Raw genomic sequence first — 23,727 nt, forward strand, 5'->3', positions numbered from 1 at the left:
AAATGCTAGCAGAAGGCTTGCAGCATGCAGGGAGTTAAAGCAACCTAGAAGCCTGAAGTGGAAATATCTAGCAGAACAAACTGTTCCATCACATTTCCAGGGAAGTGACTTTAAAAAAATATATACTCTCTTAATTGTAATGAAGCCAATTATAATGGCCTCAAAAACAGGCTGATATAAGTGATCCTGTTTCATTATGATTATAATGTTACTATTTCTAGGAAGATTGATCAATCTTTAATGAGCTGTTAGTAAACTTAACCATCACTTTACGCAGGAGGTGTCTCCTCTCCTCACTGCGCCCTAGCAAAGCTGACCCACTGGAGGGACAGTGGGATTGCATCCCTAGACCTCTAGTTCTAACAGGTGAGGAGTGCAGGGTCTTTTTCCAGCTGGGAGAAGGCAACACAAAATGACCCCTTTGTTGACTTCAGACGACTTTATGAAAAAAGGAGTTTCATCCTAATCATCTGGATGGGAAGGGGCTTGGCAAGGATTTTTGGAAGAGGAGATGGAAGGTGGATGGATCAATGTCTTTCCCATATGTTAGACTGTGCTGGTGGAGAAGTTTGAGTGCTGCAGGTGTGACCACAAAGTCCCTTTGCCACATCAACTAGTGCTCATGGGAGAAAGGATCCCATGGGTCTTTAGTGGGACTGCTGCAGGGAAAGAGCCTGAGAAACCCTCTTTTTCTATGCAGCACAGCACCACAAACTCATAAAATGCTCAAAAATCCAGAATAGTATGCAACAGCTGTACTGCGTAATTACTTGGCCCAATAGCAGTAGTATTAAAATACTGGTATATCTGTTGCAGGCCACCATACATTATCATCTCATTTGCAATAAAAAGTCGGGATGTTTCAAGTGAGCTTCAATGGAATTAGAATCATGTGTGCTTTGAAATATTTATGCTTGCCTTGAGATGGAAGGAGAATTCCTGCCGCCAGCCCCTCCCCACCCAAATAACAGATTTAATAACACCAGATAGTCCAACTCCTCCATACCTACAGTAGGTAAAAGTGAAGCTCCGATCTGGAGTACACTTATTTTCATAGGTGGTAGGACTTATATTTTATCTCATTTAGTGAGGTCAGTAATAAAATATAAATGTCACAAGCTGAAAGACGCCAAGAGAAATATGGTTTGGCAGTGTGGAGCTGCTTAGGGATACATAAATAATAAGTCAATAAGTAAATAAATAATAGACAAAGATCTGTTTTATCTTCCATTTGAAGATCTCAAGGAATTTACAGTCACTGATTGAGACTTGTAATTGCCCATCAGAAGCACATAAGTAGCTATAGCCCCTTCCTGTATGCAGAAAAACTCACGTCACTCTAGTCATGGCTTGAGGACGGAGTGACTTCAGAATTTTTGTCAAGCATTTCTGTGAATTGCGAATAAAATGACCTTTAGGAGGACTAGAGGAAATAACAACGAATCAATTGAGTTGCTTAAAAATGTTTGTGAGGATCTGTGTGTTCGGAAACACGGTTGTGTTGTGCCCTCAGCACCTGCTGGAAAGGCTGGCTTTGTACACCGCAGTGAGTGCCCACAACCACCCATCTGAGTAGTTGTCTGTATATGAGCTGCACTTCTTAGCCCTTGGCATTGAATTCCCTCTCTCTAGTTAAAGGCAGACACACTTCCATTGCTGATCCGTTTAATGGCAATAAATTCTTCCTTTTAACAAGCAGCCCTTCCTACTGCTGCTTGAGAAATTGGGTATTTTCCACTCAGAGACTGCAAAACCAAACCTTTTGGAGTTCCTTATTCCATCATGTCTTAAATCAGCCCATCTATGCTGAGAAAATGAACCCAAATCCGGCCCAAATAGAGGACTGATTCCTACTTGGTCCTGTTTCCTTCCCCCAGTCTTTTTTAGGACCAGCAGGAAGCTCCTCGAGGCTGTGCTGCAGAGCTGGCCAAAACTCAAGAGAGGAGCCACTTTCTCCTTCTTGCAGGACTTTACTGTTGTGAATTATTGCCAGTCACTTCTGCATTCCTTTTGCTTCTCTCTGTCTTCGGGAAGACCACTGACAAATGCTTTCCACTTTGTTTTCTACACTGACATGCTGCAGAGGTCAAAGGCAGCAAAGACCTACTACTTCCATGTCTATGAACATTTCCACTTTCTAAATTATCACTTGCAGAACCGAACCTTGGAAAAATTAAATACAGCATGGTCTCAGAATTTCTTGTTCCCTGGCTACCATTTTTCATTCCTTCTTGTTGGACTGAACCAGCATTCCTATCTCTTTTTCACTCAGCAGATGAAAGGGAACACATTTGTTCCCAGATGTGTACAAACACAGGGGCAGTTATGCAATAGTTTCATATAGCATGGGCAAACTAGGTGCTAAGATTCTTTTTTTTAAATAAATATTGAAAAACATCACAAGATATTTGTTAATTAGATGTTTTCCATGCAAACCTTCACTTCTCACATTTATCTCCATCCTTTATCTTTCCTTTGGCATAGAAGGAAGGGGGGAGATATGAACGGAGATAAAAGGGAAGAGGAAAAAAATTGTTTTACACCAAACAGACAAAAATGTATGCTAACAAAAATTCTGTTGTAGTCATCAAAATGCTTCCCACCAGCTTCTGGTGAACAAATACTCATGGCAAAATATTTTGACAAGCTCTAAAATGAATGTTGCTGCCGGGAGGTGACGATGCAGTCACACCTGTGAAGTGAGTATGACTTAAGTGCCATTAAAGCAGCTACACCTGGGGGTGGATGTCAGGGAGATTGGGGGCCTTGGGTGGAATCGTGGAGCTGCAGGGAGTGCTGGCTGAAGGCAGAGGTCTGAACTGGTGAGTGGAATGGTTCCTTTGGTTCCATTCCTTCTGCTTGGTTCTCACTGTGTCTGGGACAGCAAGCTTGGATGGCAGACAACCAGATTTACTAAGGTGAATTCCACATTGCTTTTAGTCTTAAGAGCACACTCAAGAGAAGCTTTGAGTCTTAAAATCTCTTTTAGGAGCTTTGAGGATTTGGATTATTTTTCCAAAGAGTTGTTAAATATACTATAATAAAACTGGGGAAAAAAGCCTGTTAGTTTTGAAGTGAGTAAGAAATAACTCGCTGTGTTTGTGAAACATGCAAACAAGAAGAGAGAGCAATGCACAGCAGCGCAGACAGATTGAGCAGGTGTTGGCCTTGGCTGTGTGTGTGAGCATTCCTCAGCTTTGTGTCCATCCTGTGTCAGCGCACAGGCATGAGTGCAGCTCTTTTTCATGGGTGTTGAGGCAACCATTCTTGTTGGGTAGAAAGGTGGGATTAGCAGTGCTGTCCAGCCAACCTTAATGAATGCTCGTAGGGTAATGCGGTGGGATTCCTTGCTGCTGTCTCTGAGGATGTGTTTTATACACATCTTTAGGCTCTGATTTTACTAATGGCTTAGTAAGCTAAGAACAAAATTATAGTGAAGTGTCATGTTATCAAAGTGGTGATGATCAAGAGTAAGAAGCAGATTTCAGTTTTTATTCATCTGAGGCTTTTTCATGACATTTGTCATGCAACGGGTGTTTGCTTGTCTGTATTTGATTGGTTAACTTTCCTGCATCTCTGCAATTGTTCCGAAAGTGCCAAAGGCTTTTGTTCTCCCCTTGTGTATTTAACTTAGTAGAAAGCCAACACGCAAGTTTCTGTAGGACATTGTCTGCCTTGCTCAGCCTTTATCTAACCGGGTACGTGTGGTGAACAAGTGCAGTAAATGCACGTGGACAGCCCTGAAGGACTACCAGGACAGCACGCAAGGGAGCACAGGGATACGGTGATCACTGCAGGGTGAGAAATAAACTGTGATTTACGGAGGAGCTTGAGCTCAGCCACATCATCTGGCCATTGTAAAGAGAGAGCAAATTCCCATTTTATAGGGGAAAGGGAGAAGTCGCAGTGCAGTGAGCAGCAGCGTTGCTGCCTCGTGGTGATGGTGAGCAGTGGCAAGCACTGTTGACTAACCAGGGTCCGGCCCAGTCTGTCTCAAAGGACGAGGGTGCCACGTGAGGTAGGAGAGCATAAGTCTGCCTTCAGCTGCACTTGTAGCTCTGATGGAATCGGCCGAGGTAAAATTTGTCATTGCCAATGGGCTCGTGTGCATTACACTCTGTACCTTCACCCCAGCACGTTTTTCAGCTCTCTTTTTCATGGCCGGCTCGTTGGCCTATAAATTCACCAAATTAAACCTCATCCATGAGTGCAGGCTGGAGGCTTGTGGAAGATTTGAGCCTAACATTATTCAGGAGTAATGTAAATGTAATTTTCAAAATGATCTTGCCACTTTGTTCATGTTCATTAGATGAAAACAGATTACTTAAAATAAATGTTCCTAAACCGAGATGGAAAAAAAAGCAACAAGAAGTGTTAGAGCATCTTTAAATTACCAACCATTTACAGTACAATACCAAATGGATTCCTATGTGCAAATCCAAGTTACATGAAATGCCAATTAAATCAACCCTAATTTCCCAAATACATTTTTTATTGCCTGATTGATTGGGGCTGCTCTTAAAGTGATGAACAGCGTTCACATTCACAAAGGGCTGCTGATTTCTTTCTCCCCGTCCACTAAAAACCCAGTAAATCCTTTAGAACATCTGGCTGCATTTGCTCCCAGGGTCTAGATGGAGTGAGGGTAGGACACAATGTGGTCTGATATATTAATTGTGAAGATCAGATGTGTAAGCAGTACGGTACCGTTTTTAAAAAGGCTAAAAAAAAAAAAAAAAAAAAAAAAGAGATGGTAGATTTGAATTGTTTTCTTTTCCAAAGGCAAAACTCTCTGTAACTTCTTTGTTTTCTTTCCTATAGCAAGTCCACATGCAACACCATCGACTCTTCATTTTCCAACATCACCCATTATCCAACAGCCTGGGCCATACTTCTCACACCCAGCAATCCGCTATCATCCTCAGGAGACTCTGAAAGAGTTTGTCCAACTTGTCTGCCCCGACGCTGGTCAGCAGGCTGGACAGGTGGGGTTCCTAAATGTAAGGAAGCCGTTTTTATTTCTTCAGAAGTGTTTGTCCTATGTAAAATTAATCGTGGGCTAACGGGATTATTTTAACAGCATGTTGCTCACAGGAGCACACCTTGAGTTATCGTTGGAAGGAAAAATAAATGCTGCCGTGGCAAAAAATATTTGTATTTAAAAAAAAAAAAAAAAAAAAGCAGCAGCAAAACCCTCTCGACCGCATTGTGGTGAATTCAACTTAAAGTGTCGGAGGAGGCAGTGACACAGTGACCTTCTGGTCCCCCCACAAATGGCTGTGCTGCATGCACTGTAACCCCAGTGGAACAAGGGTTAACAAAATATGAAGGCAGAATAATTTTTATTAATTATTTCTGAAGTTCAGGGGAGAGCGAGTTGGGGGAAGGAGCAGGAAAAGGGAGGGTGAGAAACAGATGTTTCAGATCAGCTAAGTTCATTAAAAAAAAAAAATACTGCCTTATAGCACTTTAGATCAAGTTGACCAGTACTTGAACTCAAGATGTTAAAAGTACAGTTTATTATGGTTTGTTATTTCTGTAAGCAGTTATCTTTTCCCCTTATCTCTATGAAAAATTAAGCAGAGTTCCAAAGCTTCAAGTAACCATTTTCATTTTTTTAATCAAATAAAGTGAATCATCTTTCTATTATTGAAATAGCATTCCGGTCAAATACAGAATTTATAAATTTTATGTAAATCATACCTAAAATAATGCTCTGAATATTTCATGAAGTGTAATGCCTGCAACTTTTTCCAGCCAATAGAGTAATAACTGACAAAATGACTGTTTCTTTCTTACGCACATAGGATTGAAAGCATTAATGAGAATTAGTTTAATTATTAGCATCTAATTTATTACACTTATTTAATAAGCTATATTGTCCTCGGTGCTTTCCTTTCCCTAGCAGAAAAACCGACTCTACTTATTCCAGCCAGGACTGGCTTTGAATAATGTCTGCAATATGTTAGCAGATACATTTATGTCTAGACAACAAATCAATACAGTGCTTTTCTTTTTTCCTTGAGTATTCATTCGCTTAATTTATCCCAAACCATTCAGCATTATGAACTGTTAGCACACTCACGATGAACATACAGCAGGGGTCTTCCTGGCAAAAAAAAGGAGACCTAATTGTGAGACAAGATAGTGTTTGAGAGATGTCACTAATATATCAGTTTATTAATGGCACTGGATGTTGGAAAAATAAATATCCCTGAAGGATTGCTTCTTAGTGCAAACACTGGGAACTGCAGTCTTTGAAGTCAGTAGGAGTGCCGCTAAGAAAAATGCGGATGAATTTATGCCCTAAACCATTTTTGCTCTAGCACGGGTGTGATTTGCACCTACGCAACTTTAAGGCTTTTTGTCAGTGCCAAAGCAGGTGAAATGAAAATGAGGTCCCAAGTGTTTGCCACGATGAATGTTTTGTCCCCAGTAATTCAGGCTAATGGAAACCCTAACAGGAATTAAAATATTATTTTATTTAGCAGTACTTAGAATATGGATCTCTGTTTAAAGCCGAGCTTTTATCATCGACGGAAAGGCAAATGCTCAGTGCCAGAAGAACTGCACTGAGATCAATTTGCAGAGTGCCGTCGAAAGTGATCTCATTTTTGTCACTAAAGCAGAACACCTGATTCACGGGCTGTCCTACTTTCTCTTTATGACAGCATTTGGCATCTCTCTGCATACGGTTTTCAAGTGTCCAGGCTGTATTAAAACATAAATGCCACAACTTGGAAGGGGGAAGGGTGGCATTGTTTTTCCAAGGCCTCTTCTCGGTTTTGTGATGCTTGAAAGAGCATTCACATTCGGACAGATTTTTCAGATGATTAATTGAAAGCCAGCACTCACACGGCTAGGCCCATTCCGCCTGGGACTGACCACATCCCAGGCCGAATACACAGGGGGATTTTTCCTAATGTGCAGAATGAGGCAGTTCTAAGTTCAGCTGTTTCTCCCCGGAATTGTGACGGCTACTAACCTGCGAGCTGCACCACCGCTAGCTCAGAAGGGATGTGGGAGTGCAGTTGCTCTAATATACACTCATTCATTTTTCCTGTAATAAGATATCAGTGTGACTTTTAAGACCACCAGAAATGCTTATTTTTCCTTTTAATGAGCAGTATCTTTAAGAAATTTACACTCGAGTCCTAGGCACTGATATCCTAAGGGTGTAGCAGAGGCACAAATATGGGACATGCAAGGGGTTGAAAATACTGCCGAAACGCTTGCTAAGCACGAGTAGGGGGCTGCAGGAAAGGTGAAGAGTGGTAGGATTTAACCCAGAGCACTTCAGACCGGTTGCTACTAGGATACATGTTTAACAGTGAGAATTTCCTTAGTTTCACAGGGTTCACAGGGCTTGAAACAATGTTCCTTGAAATCAATGGAGAATTAGAAACAGCACTCTTTGCCACCTCTTTTCTAAAGTAATTGTAAATATAGTGCACATAGTTTGAAACTGGACTGTTATTACTGGAGGTTCCGAGTAGCTGGTTTTTAGTATAATTTTTGTCTGTTTGCTTGTTTTTCGGCAGCCCAATGGTAGCAGCCAAGGCAAGGTGCACAATCCATTCCTTCCTACCCCAATGTTGCCACCACCACCTCCGCCACCAATGGCTAGGCCTGTGCCTCTGCCAGTGCCAGACACAAAACCTCCAACTACATCAACAGAAGGAGGGGCCACCTCTCCCACTTCTCCAAGTAAGTATAGACGCAGCGGGAAGCAAGGGCTGACAGCAGCACACAGCGTGCTGCCGTCGTCCTCTATCTCCTGGTCAGAGATGAGGACTGGACTAGCTCGGAGGTCATAGTGCAGCTCTCTGCTCTCTGTACGAGTGATCAAATTCTTAGCTTGTTTTTTATCAGTGAGAAGAGAGTTAGCTGAAGGTTATGGTTTTGTCTCTGATTTTGTTGGCATTTCACATAACTACCTGCAAGAGAAACCAACGCCTGTAGCTAAGTTAGGTCACGAAGCTGGGACCTTATAGATATGAGGAGGCAATTTGGTATCTCAAGACAGACTTTAGAGTTTAGATACTACACAGAAATCAGACAGCCTCACAGAAAGCATTAATGCTTACACATACTAGCTAAACTAACGACTCTTTTGAGTTCTGTTCATTTATAGTTCTTTTGGGAATAAGTCTTCTTAGACTAACCCAGACGTCTTTCCCGTACAACGTGGTTCCCGAGCCCTGCGTTTTGGGCCAGCTATGGTATTTCTTAGGCCCAGGGAGAAAGCTTCCATCCTCTCTCCACCACCCACACGGCTCCCATATGTATTTTGTGTAGCCACGAGTCAAATATACAAATTCCTGGATACACACTTGAGGATACCACTTTGGACTCACTCTGCTGGGAAACAAATGCAATTCAGCTGGGTTTGATGCTTTAAAAAAGTCTGGATGTGCAGGGAGTTAATTGTGAAATGATTTAATGAAGCTGTGCTCAAACTGACATTTAAAAACAAAAGGGAAGCTTTCAATGCTTTAACGGCAACTGTAGGGGACTTGTTCCACAGTGAAGGGTGTCCAAATAACATCCACAAACAAAAATCAATCTAATCGAAAGAGCAAATCCCTTTGTGTGCTTTTCAGGCTTATTATTTAAATGCTATATGCAGCCACTGCTCGATGCAAAAAGAGGGATTCGCTATTCAGAACATGTGAAGCTGAAACTTTTGAACCTTTATATACTGTTCAGGAGATTTGCTCAGGTTCTGTGGGGTGTTTTATAAACCCAGTCGTTCTTAGAGCTTTGCATTGCCTTCTGCTCTGCAAAAGTACACAACCGCAAACTAAGCAAAATGCTCCAGCTTGCTCAGAAAATCAAATGGGTTTTAGTATGAGACAGGCTGGTAAGATTGCAAATGTGATCTTCTAGAATCAGGACTTCTAGAACTGATCAGCAAATTTTCGTTGAAACAAGCAGTTGATTCATTCCCTCCCCTCCGCTCCTCTTTCTGATCTCAGACCAACACTTGTGCTATCAGGAAGTTTTGATGCTTTCTGATGGGAGATACCATCTTCTAAGGTCTGTCACTAAGATACAGCAGCAGAATCTAAAAGGTTAATGTTTAGTCATGTTATCACTTAATAGAGTCAGCAATGCCTTACGATTTCCTGGTCTTCAGAACTGGGAAAAACGAAAGTAGGTCAATGTATATTTGTCATCACAGTTGTGACTCAGTTTACTGGCAATGTGTGGTGTCTAAAAGAAAAAAAAAAATCCCAACATCATTTCAGCAGTAATCTTAATACAGATTTTTTTGTGATACTGTGATCATGTAAACAAGCTAAAGGCGTGTTGGCCTGATTCTCAGCTGGCATAAAAATTGGCATTGGTCCACTGAAGTTAGCAGAACACCGCCATTGGTGTCGGCTCAGGCTGGTCACTGTGGCTCAGTGTTCAGCAAACAGCTGCCACATTAATTGGGAATGGAGGTTTTCTCAAGAGCAGCTAGTTAATGGTATTTAAACAAAGGATTAGGAAAATAATTACTGTTTGTTAATTAGCTACGCTGATATCTAAACATATAGCTCTGTACATAGTCAGGCATGCATCTTCCTTCTGGTAAGAAACAAGGGTTTTGGATAATAGTGAATTGAGTCGTAAAGAAGCATATAATTTAATTTAGGGACAAGTTTTACAGAAAAGTGGGCTGTAGGAAATGCTTTTTAAGAAAAAAAAAAAAACATTGCATACATACTAAAGCCAGTGGAAGTGGCTGGCTACATAAAGAGAAGGACAATGCGAAGTGCCTAGCCTTTCAGTAAAGGCCCACTGGACATCATTCAGTGTGTCAATCAGTACCAGCCCTCCATTTATGCTGGTGTTTATTTTTTCTTAACTAAATATTAGCCTACAAACAGCAAGTGCAGATTCACCAGAGTTTCATAAAAGCTGCACAAAAAGGTGTTTTCCATGGTGACGGGCTGCTCGAGTGCACCGGTTCGGGAGTGTCTCTGGGTTATGGCTGACTGCCCTGCAGAGCTCTAGGATATTGGAAAGTCACTTATGCAACAAAGAGAGGAGTGATGTTAGGTTTTGGCCAGGCTCTCTCCTTAGCTGTGTGGAGGAGAATGAAGCTCCCCCCACCACCATCACCCAAGGAAATGGAGTGAAAAGGGTTGGCATTTGCTCCATTCTCCTTCCCTTTTTTGGTCTAGCAAAAAAAAGCCCTCTGCAGAAACAAAATACAGTTACGGCCCTCCCAGAAATTGGAATATGGCCCTCCTGAGGGGTGCAGGAGCCAGGAGCAGCTGTTCAATACAGCATGGCCTCCTGGGAATGAGAGCTAAAAATCACAACAAGGTGGTTAATGATTCTCGGAGCAATAGTGAAACTTTCCAGCTGTGACATTAACCAAAACACGAACATTAGCACTGTCCGAGGAAGGAAGAGCCCCTGGAGATGCACACTGGGGATTTGCCACTACTGGGTGGCCAGGCGTGCTCTGGGAGTTGAACACTTCAGCTGCACATCCTATCCCTTTGGAAAGCCAGCATTTTCCTCAGTGAGATGACACAACGGAGATGGGTTTCACGAGGTTTAGGAGGATTCATTTGTCCTCCATAAAAAGCCATCCCAATAGAACACACCCTTAATATCAGACACAGCCCCAAAATTACAATCTTATTTCAGATCTGATCTTTTGTTGGTATCCCATAACAAACACAAAACAATATTTTCTCAAACCAGACAATTTTCTGGTTGATATCTCATTGCCCAAAGAAAACACCACTTACTACATGCCAGTTGGACTCTATCGCTATCGTAAGTGAATCTGTGCGCTAGAATCTGTGGCCCTCATTCCCATTTGGAGTCTTAAGATACTGCCATCCTGTGCATTTTTTTAACTAAATGTCATTTTCTGAGGTTTACAATTCTGCATGCGGAAAAACTTTGCTATTTTCCCTTGTTGGGCAAGATTGTTATCAGATAATGTCCCTTAGCACAAAGGGGTTTTCGTGTTAAACAGCATTTGTGTCAGGATGAGAAGAATGATCTGGTGGCTATAGTACTGGAATCATGATCAGATTGGATTTCTCTCCCCTTCTCTGCTGTGCATTGACTGAGCACCCCCTGGGCAAGCCATTTCAGCTTTCTGTTCGCTCTTTTCCCCATCCATAAAAAAGAGGGTGATGACTGTGCCACTTAATTTGTTAGAATGTGCAGTTCCCTCTAAGATACTCAGCTGCAGAGTGCACTGTTGTCGGAATTGCTGTATTGCAACGTGTTCCTCCAGTTAATTCTCTCACTACAACTCCACAACTGCATGACTGGCTCCCAGTCCTCTGCAAAGAGTACAGCTTTTCCTATCACCTGTTGACTTGGTCTGTGAAAGACAGGCATAGTGGTTCATTAGATTATTGCTCATCCAGATTATCAACCAAAAGTTTTTCTTTTCAATCCAGAATTGATAAACAAAGCACTTCTATACTTCATAGAAATGATTTCAGGAAAGTATATTTTGAATTAACATTCAGCTACTGCCGACAATTTCAAAATACATGACATTCCAAAAACTGTTTGTTTGTCTTGTCTTTCATACAATTTCTTGCCATTTTGGCTAAATATCAAAGCTGTCTGTGTGAGCAAATGTTCTTTCCCTGCCAGCTCCTGTTTTGCTTGTTCCTGAAGTGAAGCATCATAGCAAATTCGTGGCATCACATTCATTTCCTTGGCTCTGGGCTACGATGTTGCAAACAACCCTTAGTGAATTCCAGTAGCAGGAAGAGTAGGCTGGGCAGGAAGATGTTCCTACTCAAGCCCAGCGGGCTACCTGTGGGCTACTGTAAACTGCCCAGGTTTGTGCAATTCCCACAGAGCAAAGCTGATAGAGATCAGGAAATCTGCCACAGAGACCTGGCTTCTGTTCCTTTCCTTGCTGTGGCTTTTCCCTTTTGTAAAAAGGAGTGTAAAGATCCCACGACAGGGCTAGGGTATCTATGCATACCACAAAACGATATAACTAAGCATAAACCATTGTGAGTGGTTTGCCCCTTAATCTCAGGACTGAATACTGAGATCAGGAGAAGCAGGACTTTCAGGAATCCCACCTCCATGTCAAATGAGGGTATATACACCAGGACTCTAAGAAATGGCAAGAAGACTATCTAAGCAGTACTGGGTACCGCTCCCTTTTCTGACAAGTTCCCTGTGCTGTAACAGAAGTCACTGCTAATAATCATTCCTTGTCAATGTAACATTCTGAGCCAAAACGGCCAGTTAAATCCTCCAGCATCTCAGGACATTTTGCAGTGAAGTGGGTCCAGCAGCTTGGGAGAGCCCAGTGCAGAGCCTGCTCTGCGTGTGTGTTCCCCATAGTGTCAGTGCTCTGCTTCTTGGCTCTAGCACTGCAGTTATGTGCCCTTAAGGAAATACCATGCTGACATCCGAATATTCTCAAAAAGTTAAACATAATTTGAAGCATTATGGAAGAAAGGTGTACGAAATAATTCGACCAGAAATGTTTGATGGGACTTTTTATTTAAATGCTTTGGGATCTATTTGCATGCAGAAGATGTTTAAGACAGTGTTCTGATGGTTTCCCATTGATTTTCTACCAAATATCACAGTTGGCATAAGTATCTGCCAATAGGGAACTCTATACAAGGTTTTGAGTTCCTTCCCTTCTGAGTGGGACATACCTGCTCTGAGGGATCGAATGGCTTCTCCATTCATTTGGCTTCCCTAAAAGTAGACCAGAAGAACCAAGCAGCATATGGCTGATTTCTGATTTCCGATTTCCCCAAAAGAAAGGAATTTTTGTTCTTGCATGACACAGGGCTCAGTACTTACATTAAAAAAAATAAAAAAATAAAAAAATAAAACAATGCAGAAAAATCTTTATATGTGACACCAGCAACAGAGATGAATTCTTTCAAACTTTCGGCTTCTTTGAATTTATTAAGCAAATTAACACTGCAAAAAGGCAAGAACAACTCACCAAATGGACTCGTTTCACTTCTTCACTGATTTGCAGACAGGGATAACGACCAGTGTAGTTGTTGATACTCCAACATGCAACTTGTAAAATCATTGTGGAAAAATGAACTAGTGCACTTAAAAATTCCTTTACGTCTGTGAATGGAAAAAGTGGTCCTTGCATGATTTTTGTGAGAGTTAGCAAAGTGTTAGCTGTTCTGAAATTAAAGCTCCTCTCACCAGAAACAACTGGGAAAATTCATTGCTGGAAGACAGGAATGCCTTATCTCCCTTCAAATCAGTAAGACATGAAGCCGTGCAGTTCCTGGGTGACTTCGGGTGACTTCTGCTGTCTCATTTAATTGTGAGAATAAGGAGGCATCCGGAAATGTTTGTGAGGTTCAGGTAGAGAGCCAAGGGAAGGGTTCTGCATTCCTGGAGACTTGGGAACCCCTCACCAAAGGGATCTGTGGGATGCCAGGAGTTTGCGTGGGCAGCCTGCACTTTCACCAGTGGGAAATCCCCCGCAGGCAGTGGAGTACAGGGCTGTCCTTCAGCTGAAAGTAATCAGAGGGTGGTAAAGAATTTGGGAAAGTAAATGATGTGGCTCTTATCAGAACCTGTGCATCTCCTGTGATCTCTGCTAGAGAGGGCAATGGATGATGTAGACCGTTGGGTTGGTTCAGCCTCCAACCAGAGACTTGTCCAACGCAATGAGTCCTCACCGAACATTTTGCCGTAAGAAAGGCAACAGGCTTTGTCTGCACAGACAGCTCAGTGTCTTCTCTGACACTGTATCTTTTTGTAATGTTGAGGCCTGAACATTATATTTAGCCTGACTGGAATTTGGCACAGAACTTTCCTTTAGACATTGTTTTTTTCTCTCCTCATTGGATAGTTAGATTGTCTGGGGATTTTATTCAGCAGAATGCATTCCCATAAATATATTTAAAATAGATGGAATCGCTGTTGGTATTAAGGGGTCTATTTAGGTTATTTCAATTTAGATCTGAACATGCAAATACTTAACAGAGGAGAAGATTGCATGGGGGATTCTCAAATGAGAGGGAGACTGAAATGCATTGAAAGCTTTTGAATTTGGAAGTACGTGGCATTGGTGGATGGTTGCAGTGGAGAATATAATGCAACAACAAAGTCATTAAAGTACTTCAAGTTTGGAAGTAATCTGGGTTCTTGGCTTGCATTGCATTTAATAGCTTTACATTTATGGGAGCCATTCCAGTTTTTAAAGGCAGCTTCAGCCTTCAGACTGATTGCACTTACCACCCAGTGAAACTGCAACCCATTAATTTTTTACCGAAAGGATCTTCCTAGTTTGTCAAACACATCAAGTGAACATTTTAGAGAGTGCAGACCACAGCAGTATGGAAACCAAAACTTTATATCGAGAGAGAATGCTGGATTAGCACGAAATAATTAGCAAGCACTTCAGTAAATTCACTGCTTTGCAACCTCCGTGAAAGACCCCACGTAGCAAAGTGAGAGCAGGGATGCATGTGCTATGCCAGGACCCCCCCAGGCTCCCACAGCACCTCTCCCAGCACCACGGCGCTGCCCTGTTACTGCAAGGAGCCCTGGCCCAGCTCACACATGGCCCCCGTCATTGGGGCCAAGCCTTTCCAGTGTCTAAAACCAAACTCTCGCTCTCTAAAACGTTTGCACATTTCTATGTTAAACATCTGCTTAGGTGGCTCTGAGATGGTGTGTTTTGGTGTTGTTCGTGTGCAATCTAGTGCCGCTTCCTCAACGCATGTGTCCCTTCCCTTCACAGCCTACTCGACACCCAGCACCTCCCCCGCAAACCGATTCGTCAGTGTTGGACCACGGGATCCAAGCTTTGTAAATATCCCTCAACAGACTCAGGTGGGCCGCTTTCAACTTCTCTGTATGCCTGCAGCCTCTTCTTCTTCAGTGTCCTCTAACGTGTCCCCGCGGAGCCAGCTGCATTGCCGCTGTCACTTCACCCACATGGTCTCAGTAACTACAGTGAAATGTCACTTGCAGTTTGTTTGTCTGTTGTGTTTTTTTTTGGGCTTACGTAGCAATAACGCTGCTTTTGTGACTGGAAAGATCTCTCTCGCTTTCTAAGATATTGCTGCTAGTGCGCATTTTGTTCCTCTAGGACTGAGTTTTCAGACTTTGACTCCGAGCTGTTCCCTAGACAGTGCATTTAATTGCAATTCCAAAGGAGCTGAGAGAGAGCCGTCAGGTAACCGTGCACCTCAGTCCCCTCCTGAACCCAGTGGGAGCCTTTGCCAAAGACTTCCACATTCAGAAAAAATAGCCTCAAATTCCTGGCTGGGCATTTGCATGGGGGTTTGAGCGAGCAGGCGGTTCTGTAATTGCGAGCACATCTGTTTCCTTACACAAAGAGAAAACAGTCCGGTGGAGGCAGGCCTATAAAGCTGGGTTAGCTGAATTCATAGACCTGCTACGGTCGAATCAGAAGCTCAAGTAAACATTTGTGTTTCTTTAGGAGAAGGACAAGGTTTAAATGTGCTTTTTCCAAGCTGTATCAAATTCCCAGGGTCGATTAAGAAAATAGTTGTTGGCAGTTTTGTTAGCAGCTAATTTGAGCCAGATGTTGAAAAAATTAAGGCAATGCTTAATATCACGTTATCGTGGGGGAGAAGGTATAAAAAAGTGAGTAGAAGCAGTGTTTTAGGACAACTGCAGTTTGTAGCTTGAAGTGATTGCTTAACCGTGCTACAATTCTTCCAAAGGCGAACATCAGGAATATTTGCGTCGAGGCGGCAGTGCTAACTAATAAGTAATCATTTCGGTGACCAGCAAACTGTGGAGTACTACTTTTAGCTCTTGTAAGTTGTTTCCAGTCATCTCTGCCCATCTGCCTCATCAGCGTGCAGATTCATGGCAGTCACAACCCGCAGCTTTCCTTGTTGTGATGGCAGCACCTACGCTCCCAATGAAGCACAAGGCGCTCAGCACCCAAAGAGTTCCGTTTGCAGGGCTGCAGCCACACACCCGCCAACACAACATGTTTTCTTGCTATCTGTTCTTTGTGTACAATTTGTTAGGGGCTTTAGTTTATAGCTCTGTCGACAGCACAGGTTAAACTACATTGGATCTCCAACCTTCTCTGTATTAAATAGGGTCAAAGAAAGTACACCGGCAGTGCAGAGCGGGGCTTTAACCCATCAGGTTCTGATTTTTGTTCACGCGTTAACAAAACACAGCCTGCAGCCCAGTTTCAGGCCTCTTCCTTTGTTCGGTTCATTTACCTGATGAGTTTTCGTGTGCCTTCACGTTTAAATCGTATTTCTCCAGTCTTGGGAACAACTGGAATACACAGAAATACACTGAAGGCAGGAAGCAGGAATGGTTAGGTACGCTGCTAAAGTCCTTAAGCATTTGGTCTTTCCCTTCATAGCTCAGGAAACTTGAAACCCTTTGGAGAATGGTACGTTACCTTTTCCAGAGGACTTGAAAAACAACTAGTTGGTAAATTGATCGTGGAGTAGGACACAGCAGCATGAAGTCTCCAAAAATATTTTAAACTTCCTCGCATCCTGCAGCAGCAGCTTCCCAGAGAAGTTTGTTGACTGTAAACTCTTCTCCTCCTTATTTATGACTTGAATCATTTTAAGTGCTCTAGCCTTACTTTAGCTGCCTCTCCATAATGCAGCATAGTGAATAACAGTGCTGTAATATGAAAAACAATACTGGAGCATGGCTTTCAATTACAGTCAAACATGCTGCAGTGGGGAAGAGGCTGACTCCCAGGCTCCAGCTCCGGCCGCATCTCTGTGCTTCTATACATCGCTGCACCACCGCAACCCACTTGGTACTAAATATATAATTTATCAGGGAGTAAAACTCACTACTTATTCATGAAATAACTCTGAAGTTGACCGCATTTTAAATCAGAAGAGTGAGGTAAAAATACTGGCTGCAATGATTGGGGATTTACCTAGAGTTCCTCTAAACAAAGACGTCCTTTTGTAATAGTTTTTGCAGGACGTTAGTGTATAAATGAGGAGGATCACTTAGGATACTTTCAAAATGAAAATATAAAAATAAATACGGCTGTGTTATTAAAAGCAGCTGGGGTAGCTGCTTTCCATCAGGGTTTTTATAGTACATTTAGACGGGGGTTAAAATATGGGTCCTGAGGACCCCTAACTGTCAGGCCACACAGCTCCCTTCAACGAAGGTAAGCAGCAAACACAGCTTCTAGAAGTCAGGCTTCAGCGTAAGGATTAAACAACTTTTTACTGCTGTAACAGCAAAGACCATATCTGAGTTCTCTCTTTTTTTGGGGGGGGGCTGGGGGGGAGGTGGAATTACAGTCCAGCTACAAGTTAGAAGGAAACATTATGATCAGCGTTTTGGTTGCTTTGATTTTCTCTGCCCATTGGCGGGTCATTCGACTATAGGCAATGGTTATACATCACAGTTATTAGACTTAAAGTGCTGCAAAAGTGTGTCTGTGCACAGGGATGTGACAGTGCCGTTCTGCAGAAGTCGCATTTCCCATACATGGGCATTCAAGGGCTTTCACAGAACATTGGAATAAAATCGCAGACAAATGTACAACGCTGTGGCTGGATTTGAGCAAGGATCATTCTGTCCTGTGCTGTTTTTAAACAACCAAAAACAGTACATGCCTTTCTTAATGGGCATTATAAAAATTAGCAATAGACATTTCCATTAGCAGCGTGTTCTAATTTATGTCAGATTGCGTCAAATATAATCCCTTAAAGGAATGTTTTACAATTTATATAATATTTTACTCAGAGAAAGGCTGTATTCCTGTATCAACAAAGGTTGTAGCCAGACTACAGCTCTGTGCAGAAGAGAGCAGGAATGAAACTGATTTAAGTCAGTCGTGATTCAGTCACAACAGCCCCAGAAGGGCTGCTGGGCAGGCCTGGTTTTAGCCACTTACACACTTCTCTGTCAGTTTGCTTTTGCAGATGCTGCCTCTGCTTCCTCCATCCGTCTCTCTGTCACTGTGGTGGCTCCCCGCGTAATTGTCCTATCTGGGGGGTTATTTGAATCTGAATTTCTGTTTGAGCTATTAGAAGAAACACTTGACTTGGCATCCTCTGTGTCTGTTGACAAAAAGGCACAGGTGTTGTAACCTTTGCTTGATAAATCATTTACTTTTGCTACTTGACTTGCAAGCAATATGGGGGCATCAGCTTTTTAACTACCTTTTCCATATGCAAATCAGAAATACAGTATGCCTGGGGTACACAGTCTTTAGTTTCAAAAGCAAGCTGGTCTGGGTGCCTCATGACTAAGTAATAGATATGCCTCTCATGTTGCCAAGGGCTTGTAATAAGGAGAGTGGTAGGGGAATGGGAAAGTACCATCACATTAATTAGGGACTGGCCTATCAATAGCAACAGAATAAAGGGCTCCGAGTAGGTTTGCTGGTATTTTTTTTTCCCTAGCCTAGTGATAAAAGTACTTGTGAAACACAGGGTGTGTGCACAGAGCTTGCACAGCTGGAAGCACCAAGCTAGCAGTGACCAGGGCTCGTGGTGTCCCACCCTGCTCTCAGCACTGCGGGTCCATCTCTAATGCCCTCACTTTGCTCTGTAGTACAAAATTCCTTTAGGGATCATAAGTACACTGTGCACTGCAGCTCCACTTCCTCTAAACATTGTTTACTAGGCTGAGCCCTGCTTGCCACCTACTTACCCAAAGTCTTCCTGGGAATTGCACTTGGGATGCTAACACCACCTCCTGAGCAGCGCCCGCCTACCTCATCTATCGCTCCGACCTGCCAGGAGTCTGCTTGCCTACAGGGTGAGGGTATGGGGATGCACGGAGCACTGACCACCTCTCACTGCAGACACTGAAGCAGAGGATCAGCTGTTTTACCACCTGTGAGAAAGTGAATGGTTTTCTTCTCCGCTCAAGAGAGAAAATGCACCATATATCCTTCTGACCTGCTGCTTCAGGAAAAACCCCTCTCAAATGTAAACATACTTTATATCAGATTCATCCCAGTTGGCTTCTAAAATGTAGCTAAGCACAAAAAGCAAATATTGATTCCTATCCCTTTCTCTAGGAAAGGATACAAGTTTTCAAAAAGAACAGAAATAGCAGTTCTCCCTAGTTGTGCTTTTGCAGGACCCAAAAGTTACAGACAACTCAGTCAATGAACGCTCTGTTTGTCCTTCCATGATGGGCCCAGAACCACCTCACTACAGCAGTGACAGCTATGGACAGAACTAATCCTTTCTAATAGATCCATAACTTTACTTAGCACCATGATAAAGTATAAGAAATTAAAGGAGGAAAAAAAGCTCAGCTCTTCAGGATAACAACCAGTATGAAGAGCAGCAAGCTCAGAAGTATAGCCGTGCTTTGGCCTTAAAAAGGTACAAAAGCCCATCTATGAAGAGTAATGCCCTATATTAAGTTAGGGGTAAATCACTGCAGTGCAGCAAAAGGGACACTGCATTGGTAGTCAGAGGAAGTGGCTAACTCCTCTAGAGCTGCTCCTGCTCTCCATGTTTCCTGAATTAGACAGTGGTCTTCCTCTGAGCTTTTATTTTTCTCTAGAAAAAGGCCGTATGCTTCAGGTGCATATCAAACTCTAATTGCACAGTTACTTTCTTTTACAGAGACAAGGGAAAGACTGTTCTCCCTCCCCACAATCCCTTCAGAAAACAAACTGCAACCTGCAGTGTTTCACTGGCAGCAGTTTAAAACAAAGGGCACTTGGAAAAGAAAAAAAAAATAAAAAAATAGAGCTTTCTGCTGTGTCCTGTAGGTTAGCAGATGTGAACTCTGTCAGGCGAGGGAGGGAGGGAGGGAGGCAGGCAAATTCCAGAGTAGATGGTCCTTCTGTGATAACAGCCTGCCTGGCTGCCCAGACACTTAATTTGGAGGAATGCAGTGCAGGTGATGCCCCTCATTGCGGGGCGTGGGGGGGAGGCCGGGAGGCGCAGGTAGAAGGGCTGAAACCAAATGGCTGTATGGGATCCATAGATCAAAGTCAGCACCTTGAGCAGGGAGCAAATGCAGCTCGTCCGGAGCAATCGCTCCTGCGGCTGAAACCGCACAGCTGTTCTGTGCCCAGGTTCCATTGCCACCCTATGGAAGAAAGAAACCAGTGCACACATTTTCCTTTCGACAGATGAAACATTGCCTTGCTTCGTGGGGATTTTCCTTTTTTGCTTCTCGCTGAACCTCTGCCACGGTGCCCTGCCCTTTGCGCTGCCAGAAAAGGATGCCGAGCTGCCAGCCCCACGTTGATGGGCTTTATTAATGAGCACCACGAGCTGCCTGTCCTTTCTGCCTCCGCACCCCTCTGTGTCTCCCATTTCCCCAGCCCAGTATTGCTCACTCAGACACGTAGCACCTGCTGGCCTGCGGGCAGGAAGGGCAAGGTCAGGAGTCTGTGCTGTCGCTGCTGTGCACTAACAGCTGACCACCAGCTCGCCGCTGCAAGCAGCTTGTGTTTGGGGGGTGCGTGTGGTTTGCACATTGCAGGGGACGTGCAGAGAACATGAGAGGCTGCAGGAACAAGATCAGGCCTTTTATTTTGGGGGTTCTGATCAGGACTATTTATAAGCCAGGCCAGCACTATTTGTTGCTCAGGTGGCTGTTGGTGGCCAGGAGTACTTATCCCAAGGGCTGAATGCACCTCTTGTGTTTAAGCATGAATAAGGATGAAGAATACCAATTTAAAAGCCTTTGTTTTAATCAGTTCAGCCCACTGAGAACCACTTATTCCATCAGGTAACCTCACTAGCTGAGCACATGGGGCTTTCTTTGGAAGAAACTTAAACTGCAGAGCAATTTTTAGCAGGGGCCTGACTACCCCTTGGCCTATAGCAAACATAGTGGCAGTTTCAGAACATGATTTGAGTGTAGGAATAACTTCTGTCCTGGGTAAAGAATAGAAATTTTAAGGAACAGATCCAAAGACACTTGTGGTGTGTGGAACTGCTTCTTTCCAGAGCTGCTGAAGTTGGAAGGGTCTCTGCCCTCCCAAAGCTAGCAGAGGTCTCTAGGCTTTCCACAGGGGCAATGGGATGTGGGAACTGCCCTCCTCTGAGGCTCCCAGCAGAGCCCCAGTGTCCAAAATGCCATGAGTTTTGGATTGCTTGTGGGCATGTGTGGGCCCATGCCCTGGGGTCTGCTTTCCTACGTATAAATACATATAACATCAGAGATCCAAACTGGAGGTCAGCCAGAGCCATTGTAATGAACATTGGAGGGTGTGATATGAGGAAGTTGTATGTGTGAGCACTTCATTTACACTAAGTGCTTGGGCTGAAGGGCATTAAAGGAGGATGGGTTCTTACAGGCTTGAACCCTACCCTGACCTCCGAAAGTTACGATGCAAGAAGTATCCTGCTGCACAACCATTGGCACCAAGCTGCTGATTGTCAGGGCTGCCTTTTACCTTGCACCCAGCAAGCAGCTGTAGAGGCCTGACCTCGAGGCTTGCCTGGAAATGGCTTTAAAAAGACGACATAGGTCTGCAGAGAGTGTGCACAGCTAAAGCAGTGTCAATCTCTGCCAAGCACGAGCGGGTCTCAGACCCTAGCAGGCCAAGAGATTTCAGATTCTTCCTTTTTTTTGTGTTTAGCCATATTAAAGTTGCTTTTGTGGAAATTAGTCAAGGAAATGTGGGCCGAACCCTTTCCTGAGTTAAAATTGAGATGGTTTCACCATGATGGGAGCAAAGAGCCCGCATGCAGTCATGGTGCTCTTGATGTGCCCTGCTCACATAATAGCTCGGCAGCCACCAGTCCCCAGTGCTGCACGAGTGTGAACGTGCCGCTCTGATCACAGCTGCTAATGAAGTTCAGAGTATGCTCCACAGAGAGGGGATACAAAGGTGACCAGAAATCAGGGGCACTCCCTAACTCCCATTCCCTTCACTGTCTGTTCAGCTCAGTGCACAAAGCCCATTTAATTGAGCTTTCGTGCCGAGGGGCAGTATGAAATTTCACTCTCAAATCAGTTCTTAAAAAGCAGCAGAGAACAGTATGCCTCAAGAAGAAAGCACATGTTGCACTATAAAGGTAAAGGTTCATAGAAGACTTCCCAGCACCATCATGTGGCCTTATCTTCAAAGTGGGCTGGAGCCAAATCAGTCCAGAAATGCCTGGGTTGCTCCTCAGCAGGGGAGATCCTTTTTCCTGTGCTTTTTCTCCCTCCTCCTCAGAGGCTCCAGTGAGCAGTTCAGATTTTTCTTTTTCTGGGGGGGGAGGGGGGTGAAATTGGGGGGGGGGGAAAGCTAGCACTAAGCATCCTATTTCCAATAGATATAACATGCAATTATTTACAATGGACATAGACAAATTTCCCAAACTAAGCAATTAAACTTACTGCATTTTTCCTCTCCTTACAATAAACAGGAAGCCTGTGTGTAAGGCACCCTTTCTGTGGGTTTTATGGCCATTGCTTATGTTCCACAGTAGGGGAGAAGAGAGAGAAGAAGTAAGTGTGGGCCTGGTGGGAAGAGTTGGCAAATGCAGAAATATGATGAATGAGCTGGAGAGATTTAATTTCTTCCTAAATTCTCTACAAGCTGTGTAACCTTTCTTTAGCTAAACAATTACTCTAAAAGGCAATGATTTTCTGCATTTTCATTGAAAAGTCTTCTTAATAACAATGGCCTATGTTCTCCTTCTTGAAGAACTTCTGCCAAAAAACAGTTTTCTTTTTTCCATTCAGCAGGAAACTGTCTTTTATTTTTTTCGGTCTCATATTCCCCACTAGCATGGATTTACTAGGCCTACCACTTACTGCACAGGGTGGGAAGAAGCTTCCCTTCTGGCCAAGTCGTTTTGGTCCATCTCCTCTACAGGGATTCTTGCATCTTCCTCGGAAGAGGAGTGCAGCCGCTGTCAGAGACACAATACCAGACCCCAGTGGCCATTTAGCCTGACAAAAAGTGACAGTTCCTATCAGTACGTGGGAAAGGGCTCCCAGATTTGTTTGTCGGTGAGCAAGTGGCCGTGGCAAAGGTTGCATTCAGAGGAGGGAGCCAGTACTGACCTCTATGGGGGGCAGGAGGCAGTCACCAGATCGCTCAGGCTCATGATGCTCTGAGCAAGTTGCACACTTTGGGACTGTGCCCTCGGCCACACTGTCAAACAGGGTGCTGGTCCTCATGGAGCCACGCAGCCCTGGGACCAACTGCAGACTGCGGGGACTTGCAGCATGGGTAGAGCATTTTCCTCCCGCAGAGTTGCACGCTTTTTCAGATGCGTGCATGCACACATGCACACAAATCAAAGGTAGGGGTATAAGGCCAGATGATAGCTATGTACTCTTACCACTTTTACTTGACGTAGCTGGTTTCCTGCCTCCCCCTTCCAGCCCAGCCTCCATTGCAGATAATGCTGTATTGGATTAGTCTGCCTCGCTGCTGCATCAGGTCCCAGATCGATTTATTGACTCTGTCAGAGTGGCTACTACAGTAATTGTTACAAGAGCAGAATGGAAAGCAAGAATGTGTCCACATAAAATATAAAAATGACGTTTTGTTCTTTCACTCCTCTTTTGCCCTATAGATCTTCATGTGTTTACACAGTGGAGAGCACTTTACTTAAGTTAATCAGCTCCTTCTACATTATTAATTGCGACAGTTAGGGTGCTACACGGAGGCAAACGTATTATTGAGAACATTGATCTCACGCTCACGGTGTGGACCTGAGTAGATTTTGCATTCCTCCCCTTCTTTTGCAACTGCTTTAGGATACCATCAAATCATATTTCCCTGACTGACAATAGTCCATCAATACAATTGATTTCAGGGAGGGGCAGAGA

General features: G+C 43.6%; 1 protein-coding gene across 13 annotated transcripts in view; it reads left to right on the forward strand.

Moving 5' to 3' along the window:
- NFIA (nuclear factor I A) overlaps positions 1 to 23,727 on the forward strand; it is a 238,551-nt gene that overhangs the window by 194,666 nt on the left and 20,158 nt on the right. For 9 of the 13 annotated variants that reach the window (XM_085231653.1, XM_085231645.1, XM_085231649.1 and 6 more), the window contains 3 exons: positions 4,822 to 5,000; positions 7,542 to 7,707; positions 14,729 to 14,820. In XM_085231653.1, the coding sequence (XP_085087779.1) occupies positions 4,822 to 5,000; positions 7,542 to 7,707; positions 14,729 to 14,820 (437 nt within the window). The remainder of the gene's footprint in view (positions 1 to 4,821; positions 5,001 to 7,541; positions 7,708 to 14,728; positions 14,821 to 23,727) is intronic. The other 4 variants (XM_085231647.1, XM_085231657.1, XM_085231648.1 and 1 more) reach the window with 2 other exon arrangements.

This window comes from Meleagris gallopavo, chromosome 10 (assembly GCF_905368555.1).
Source record: "Meleagris gallopavo chromosome 10, MGAL_WU_HG_1.1, whole genome shotgun sequence".
NCBI classification, from domain to species: Eukaryota; Metazoa; Chordata; class Aves; order Galliformes; family Phasianidae; genus Meleagris; species Meleagris gallopavo.